We start from the raw sequence: 8,578 nt of genomic DNA on the forward strand, positions 1-8,578 counted from the left end.
ATAAACTAGATCTGTTCATAAGTCGGGCTACTCGTTTAGGTTCGAAAGTCTACCCAAAATTTGGAATGATTTGGAAAAAAGTATTAAGCTCGAAAAATGGGCTTAGGCAAAAAAATTATATCCGTTTAAAATATAGATCGAGCTCAGGCTTAAATCTTCAAGCCCGAGCCTGACCTGACCCGGTCTATTTTAAGTTTATAATATTTTATATTATGTTAACTTTTATATATTATATAATTTAAAATATTAAAAAAATAAACCTATACTAAATATATAATACTATTCTAATGTAAACATTAAAATAATATTAAAATGACTATATAAAAATTTCAATAAATAAAAATATATAAAATTATTAGAAATTAAAATTTTATTATATAAATATTTTTAAAAAATTAAAAATAATATTGATAGACCTAAAATAGGCTTGGGTTAATTTTTGTAAAGTTTTAGACAAAATTTAAAGCTCGTATTTCAGATCGAGCCAGACTTAAACAAGCATAAAGTATGTTAATATCATATTTAAACCCGACCCATGAGTACCTCTAATATAGACCAATCTACAAAGAAAATGATATATTTAATAATATATATATATATGTATGGATAATGTAATATGGGATAATAATTAGTATGTAACAAGTAGTAGACCATTTTCAAATGTAAAACTAGTGCTGTTTTTAATATGGGCACCTTTTGCTCCCAAGTTCAGAGTAGCTGTAGCTGTATTAAAAACTTTTGAGAGGCCATTGGATCTTTCCTTCATATAACTAACAAAAAATGCAGACAAGGAAGATGGATATCTTGAATGTGGGGCAATCTTTGAATATTGACAGGATGAAACCCAATACATTCAACATTGTATACACGTATAATCTGTATTTCTTTTCACTCTTAATAAATATCAATTAATAATTATCGAAAATTTAATAGCATAATATATCACCAAATCAACACAAAATAAAACACAATAATTATAAAGAATCAATTAAACGAGACGCGTAATTTTTTACATGAAAAACCCCTTTAAAGTAAAGGGTAAAAACTACGGGACTTGAATGTCCACTTAAAAGCTTCACTATATTCAAAGGTTTACTACACGATCATAGTACAAAACCACAACAAAAAGCATACAACTTCAACAAGCGTATCAACAAATAATCTCAAACAAACTAAAGAGAAAAGTTGAGAGAATCACCCAAATATGACTAATATTGAAAAATCCAACTTTGCACAATTGAAACCCTTGAGCCTACTAGCAATTGTCCAAAAATCAGCTCAGACAGACATCAGATAAACCCGTTGATCAACACTGCATTGGTGAACCAACGTTGTCTGTTTCAATGTTGAAAAGGAGAACAATTCACTCTGAATCAAGCCCTACCAGCATCTCCCTTCACATCCAAAGAGAAATCAGAAATTTCATGAGTGGATACTGGATAATTCATGCAGTACTGGTTTTGTTAAAACATGAGAATCTCATCGTCCTTGAATTAGAAGCAATAAAATAGCAGAAAAAAAAAAAGGATTAACAAAGCAATATATGAGACTTGTAGTTCCAAACTAAATGAATGTTTAATGGAGTTATGGTACCAATTCCCAGCTTTGTGATATCACAGACATGCAGAACATTTTCATTTCCTGAACTTTTAACTGACAACAGAAAACATTCAGTGCTTCAGTAGACAAAAAAAGCTCTTTTAAACAAATAGTTTCAGAGAAATCAATGCTAGGAATGAAATAATTCCTTGGTAAGATACTTTAACATGTATGTTGGCATTGAGTTTATACAACTTTAACTATTAAATGATTCGGCCATCAGTTTCAAATATTTTGGAGTAGAGATGAATTGGCCAATTTCTCAAAAGAAATGCTTACTTTTCTGTCCATACATTCAGTTCGCAAACAGAGTCTTCAATGTATCCATTCTCAAACTAAATGCTGCAAAATTAAAAGAAAGTTTTATGTGAGACTAAACCAAATAGAAAAGGAATACTAATTATAAGAAGGATTGAGAGAGAAATGGTACATTTTGTATCAGAAGCCTAAAGAGTCATAGTTGTGGTTTAAGATATTGAACTTACCTCTGATAATTAATATATTTTTACGGAATGAGGTAAATCCCGAACCTCCGATAATTAATATATATTTGTGGAATGTGGGAAATCTTGGACCATTCAGAGTTTCTCTCAAATTGAGGACAATCTGCAATGCTAATTTCATTTAATTTGGAGAGGCTTCGCATAACATCTACAGAAGGCAGGTACATGAGTTTATTGCATGAATCGATATGCAGGCGCGTTAGAGAAGAGAGATTTCCCAACCACTCCGGCAAGGCTTCTATTTTATGAAACCCCGACATAATCAAAACTTTAAGGGCAGTGAGGAGTTGAAGTTGGTGAGGAAGGCTCTTTAGCTTTTCAAAACCACTCAAATTTAGAAACCTTAGAGAAGAGAGATTTCCCAACCACTTCGGTAAGGCTTCTATTCCTTGAAACTCTTTTATCGTCAAAGCTTCAAGGGAAGTGAGGAATTGAAGTTGGGGGGGAAGACTCTTTAGCTTTTCCCAACCAATCAACTTTAGAACTCGAAGGGAGGCACTGAGATATTGAATGGAACTGAGAAATGGGAATTCTTGCAGCTCTTCTGAGAAACCACCAATGGTTAATTCTCCCAAGCAATTAAGCCTACCAAGGCTGTCATCTGGAATCCGTATCAGATCAGGCAAATTTAATATTCTTAGACTGCGAAGGGAAGTATTGGATCGAAACATATTTGGTAGGAGACAACTCCATCCTTCCCCTACATTGTCCAATTTTAATTCTGTGAGAGAAGAGAGTCCATCTAAACTTGGAATGGGCTTTAAATTAGGACAATCATATAGATGTAAATATTTGAGATAAGTGGAGGTAGATAATCCGTCTCCAATCTTGCTTAATTTTTTGCAACTGGAAATGTTAACTTTTTCAAGAGATGAACATCTTCCGGTAATCGGAAGAACTTCCAACTCATTGCACGTTTCAATTGATAGATTTTGAAGAGAGGAAAATCCTTTCAACTCTGGAATCGAACTTAAATTAGGACAACCATATAGATCTAATTCTTTGAGACAAGTGGAGGTAGATAATCCGTCTCCAATCTTGCTTAATTTCTTGCAAAGGTGAATGTTAAGCTTTTCAAGAGATGAACATCCCCCGGTTATCGGAAAAACTTCCAACTCAGCGCACCTTTCAATTGATAGATTTTGAAGAGAGGAAAATCCTTTCAACTCTGGAATCGAACTTAAATTAGGACAACCATATAGATCTAATTCTTTGAGACAAGTGGAGGTAGATAATCCGTCTCCAATCTTGCTTAATTTCTTGCAAAAAAGAATGCTAAGCTTTTCAAGAGATGAACATCCCCCGGTCATCGAAATAACTTCCAACTCAGCGCAGCTTTCAATTGATAGATTTTGAAGAGAGGAAAATCCTTTCAACTCTGGAATTGAACTTAAATTAGGACAACTCCAAATATTCAGCTCCTCCAAGCAAGGAAACATGATTGTCTTTGTGGCCGTCATTGCTGTCCATTCTTCTAGTCTTTCCATCCCGCTTATGGTGAATTTTTTCAATGCAGGAAACACCTTGATCACCTTATTCATATCATCAATGCCTTTGTTGCAATAAAATTCACTACCCATGCCTTTCACTTCCCGCAGATTTCTCAAATTAAGAAACTGGAGATTCTGCAATTGGCCCAGAGGTGGAAGACTTTCACAATTGTGGCAACGGAACAACTCCAGCTCCAACAAATTGTTAAGCAAAAACAAACCAGAATCACCAACAGGTCTTAACATCCATGAGGGAAAGCTGTTGCCTCCATAACCGTTAACAGTTAAGCTTTGCAATTTTGAGTGGGGTTGGAGACCTTCCATCACTTCCTCACTGTTATAACTACTACTCCATTTAAAATCAAATATCAACTTGCATAATTTTTCTTTAAGGTGTAGATTTGCTCCATTAGCCTCTTGTTTGTTTCTAACACACTGTAAACGGCGTATCTCCAATTCTCCACGGAGTTCGTTTAGGGATCCTAACTCCTTAATTGAATGTCCCCTTTCTAAACCCACACAAAATACGGGTAATGTTTGAAGACAAGTCAGGTTTCCGATATTATCTGGTTGAACATCTTGTGTATCAAAATACAAGTGCTTCAAGCTTATCAAATTTTCCAATCCATCCGGAAAGGTTAATATCACTGAACCCAAGAGCCTCAATGTTTGGAGATGGTAAAGTTTTGTTGAGGACTTAGGCAGTGCTCTGATACGAGTCCCTGAGATGTCCAAATACCTCAAGTGCTTCAATTCTCCAAGGGAATCTGGAAACTCAAAAATATAAGAAGTACCGACCAACTTTAGGACTCTTAATCTTTTGAATTTGAAGCTTTTTGATAGCTTCTTGAACAAATCAATCTCTGAAAACAACGAGAATAATTTCGGAGCAACTATTGTCAACATTCTTGGCAATGATTCCCCATCACATCCAACATTGAGATGACGAATATGAGAACACTCATTTGTGATGGGAGTGGAATTTTCTCGGAAAATCAAAGCATCAAACTTTGACACAGACAAAGATAAATCATGCACTGAGTCATGCATCTTGAGTGTGAGAATATTCCCGCAAGTGTCCCTCGTAACATTTTGGAATAAGGAATTTGATAAAAGTTCATTCAAGTATTTGTTACCATTATCCACCATTGCCATAGAGGTGCCAAGAAATCCTTCAGCCATCCACAGTTGGATCAATTCCTCTTTTTTAAAGCAATAATCTTTAGGAAACATGGCACAGTACGCAAAACATTTCTTCAAAGATGGAGAAGACAGGCAATCGAAACTTAGTTTTAACACACGTTCCACTTTTAACACACTTTCTGGTGAACCCCATACACCACTTCTTTGAATTTCCAACCACGCGCGGGGACTCAATTCAATTTTGCTCATTAACCCTCCAATAACGTTAGCTACTAATGGCACACCTTGACACTGCTTAGCAATTTCTTTTCCAATAGGCTCTAATCCGTGAGATATTGGAGAGTCTCTCAGTGCACGTTCTTTAATTATGGACCAACATTCTTCGTCTTGTAGTTTTTCTGGTTGATGCCATTGATCCGAACGTGCTTGCACTGTTGATGCTACATCTTCTTTGCGTGTTGTCACAATAACTCCATTCCCGCCATTTGTACTGATTCCTTCCAGACAAAGCTTTAGATCCTCCCATTCCGTAACATCCCATACATCATCAAGTACAAGAAGATACTTGATCTGATCCTTTCCTTCTTTGGCCCCTTCAATCTTCTGCTTGAGTTTCTCAACCATTGCATTCTTATTTTGAGGAATTGAGATCGGATCATCAGTAAAATGCTCTAACATCTCTTTTAAAATCCTCTTGACATCGAAATGATCAGAGACACACACCCAGAATCTGACAAAACGCCTTTGCACATTCAAATCATCATAAACCAGCTTCGCTAAAGTAGTTTTGCCAAGACCTGCCATACCTACTATAGGCACAACAGAGACAACCTGCTTATCTTTGGGATTGACTAACAGGTTAACTACTTTTGAAACATCATGTTTCCTTCCGACAATGTTTGAGTCACCGCGGGAGGAGATTGTCTCCACCTTTGGTCCTCCATATGCAGTAACTGGAGTTATATGATCTATAGCTCTCTGTTGGAGACCAAATTGACTGGCCAAGTTGTTAAGTTCATCCAGTGATGTAAGGATGTCCTTAATTTTATTAGCCATCTTGAGACGAAATAAAATGGAATTGTTACATGAAAGGAAGTCGAGTACCTTCCTCAGAATTTGGTTCCGAATCTCCACTTTCCTTCGGAGAATTTCATAAGCAAACTCATCAAGGACATCAACAGCCTTATAAGCAACATCTTCGACCCTCTCTAACCATAACTTCACTGAGGTATTCTTTGTTTGCTTTTCCTCTGCATCTTGCAAGAAAGCTTCGATCATTCCAAGTGTCTCACCAAGTTTTTTCAGCTGTTTTTTGAAACCCCATGCAAGGCTGATTTGTTCAGCGGCAATTGGAATCACTTTCGCCACCGCTTCGTTCACAACAGCACCCAAAAAAGCTTCTGCCATCTTTGAGTCCGTAGTCTGAAAGGTTTGAAATGTTAGGAACTAGAAAGGGAAAAGAAGATAACAAATTTGTAAGTCTGGAAATTAAAGCAACGATGATTGCATGTGTAAAGGATGATACCAAGTCTAGGAAATCAAATGAACAAATGAAATGAAGATGAATACTTTACTTCAAATATTTGGGCATCGGATCCTTTTCTTAAAGCGATCCAATTTCAATGGCTTGAAATCCAATAATCGATTCAAATGTCCATGGCAAGGTTCCTTTTTGTATGCATTTTAAATGCAAGATAACGTGTAATCGGACATTTTCAAAGTTAAAAAAGTTATTCTTTTATTTCTTATAAATGTTAAATCTCATAAATTTACTTTTTAACTTATTTAATAAAACTATTTATTTAACTTTTTTGAAAAATATTAACATTTGATTTAATTAAAGAATGGAAGTACTTCAAAAATTTCTTTGAATGAGTGGACTTGTCCAACTAAATATATTTAAAAACCCAACCTTATTTCAACAGAATTTGTTTTAAAAGATCATTATCTTAACAAAAATAGATCATTTTCACATTAATTTTTAGGTAAGTTACTTATTTAACTTTCATAAGTTTTCATTTTGGGCATTAAAAGATAAAAATTTTAATTAACCATTTTCATTTTAGTTATTGTTGTTAAAATTGTTTTCATTTTAATCACCCATTATTTATTCAATGTTATTGTACATGATAAGTACTAAAATAACATGTTTTAACATCATTCTTAACGTGTTTTTGGGTGATTATCCGATGTTAATTGTAAATTTTATATTCCTAATCTTTTAAATTCATGTTTTAATGCTTAATAGAGCACTTGGGAGCAAAATGAGTGAAAATTGAAGTGTCGGAGCAAGCTGCAGAAGACACACGGGTTGAACCATTTCACACAACTAGACCACACTGATGTGTGGTAGGTCGTGTTCATTTCATGGGATTGCACACTAAACAGCGAAAAATCATGCTTTTTAGGTGTTTTGGGCAATCTAAAACGTATATATGACAAACATAAAAAGATGAGATAAAACCGTCAGGGAATATTGAAAAAAAACAACTCGAAAAACACCATTGAAGCCGAGTTTGAAGCATATTTTTGTCAATATTGGAGATTCTCAATTAATTTCTTAGGAAGTTATTATACTGTATCTTACATGTTTCTATTTTCGAGCATGAACTAGTTTTATAAATACTTAGGGAGATGAACCCTATGATGAATTATGTCGTTTAATTTTTATTTTACGCAATAGATATTTAGTTTTTCTGTTCTCAATTATATATGCTTAATTCTTGGTTTAATATTTTTAGGTATTGATCTATGTTCGGTATGCTTAAATTGGTGGTTAAATAGACCCTATTTAATATTAGATCTAGCATAATTAAGTGGAGCTGCATGTAATCCTTGAAATAGGACGACATAAATCTACCAGATTATAGTCAAATATAATACGGGAATCCATAGTAAGAGTTAATGTGATCATAGGAGTTTTAATTAGAAAGAAATTTTAATTAATCAACCTAGAGTTGGTTGCTTTTATACTCGAAAGTGACATTAGCATAATTCAGGATTTCTACGAATCGATGAGTTAAGTAAAAAATCTGTGTAATTTAAACTTATAGTTACAAAATATACAATTTAAAATAACGAACTTTTTTCAATAGTGAGTTTCAAAGTTTCATAAAGAATTTTAGATGAGAAAAAAATAGAATGATGGGTATTTATGGGGTGGAAGTCATCTCGTGGTTTTTGACTTCCATTGTACTTAATATATTGGTTGAGTCAACTATCAAATAAATTCTTGGATTACACTACTAAAACTTGAACTAGACTCACATAAACATCAAGTTACCATTAACTACACTTTGACTCATGTAGTGATTTGGCAATCTCTTAAACTCGACACCCATAAATGTCGAGATACCTAAATAAACGTATTTTGATAAATAATCTCTCGTCACATATATATTAATAAATAATAAAACAAAAAATTTGTGTACCAAAAAATTAAATATTAACATTTTAATACAAATTTTAAAAAATATATCAATTATGGTATTTTATTTAATTGAATAAAATTTTAGAAAAATAAATATTTGTATATTTTAATAAATATCAAGTCTGGTAATTTCTTAAAAACATTTTAGCAAAATATACAAAATTTAAAAACTAATTAAAATTTCACCATATTAATCGCATAGTTGACTATATGCTCTTCCTAAAACTTTGGTTCTAACATTTTCTACAGAAAATAAGAATAAAATAATAAACTTCAGTGAGTTTCAAAGTTTCATAGAGGATTTTGGATGAGAAAAAAAAGAGAAGGATGGGTATTTATAGGGTGGAAGTCGACTCCCATAGCTTTCGACTTCTATTGTACTTAATATATTAGTTGAATTAATTGTTAAATAG

General features: G+C 33.5%; 1 protein-coding gene across 1 annotated transcript; it reads right to left on the bottom strand.

Moving 5' to 3' along the window:
• Positions 1-1,059: 1,059 nt before the first annotated feature.
• On the bottom strand, positions 1,060-6,452 carry LOC108458865 (putative disease resistance protein RGA1). Its single transcript, XM_017758263.2, has 3 exons — positions 2,085-6,452; positions 1,879-1,941; positions 1,060-1,394 (listed from the first exon to the last, which is right to left on the bottom strand). The coding sequence occupies exon 1, from the start codon at positions 6,140-6,142 to the stop codon at positions 2,105-2,107; it is 4,038 nt and encodes a 1,345-aa protein (XP_017613752.1). The 5' UTR covers positions 6,143-6,452; the 3' UTR covers positions 1,060-1,394; positions 1,879-1,941; positions 2,085-2,104.
• Positions 6,453-8,578: the final 2,126 nt, after the last annotated feature.

This window comes from Gossypium arboreum, chromosome 4, assembly GCF_025698485.1.
Source record: "Gossypium arboreum isolate Shixiya-1 chromosome 4, ASM2569848v2, whole genome shotgun sequence".
NCBI classification, from domain to species: Eukaryota; Viridiplantae; Streptophyta; class Magnoliopsida; order Malvales; family Malvaceae; genus Gossypium; species Gossypium arboreum.

What these genes read in the sequence shown, in the direction of transcription:
- LOC108458865 (XM_017758263.2), bottom strand. Translation starts at nt 6,142, where the DNA reads ATGGCAGAAGCTTTTTTGGGTGCTGTTGTGAACGAAGCGGTGGCGAAA.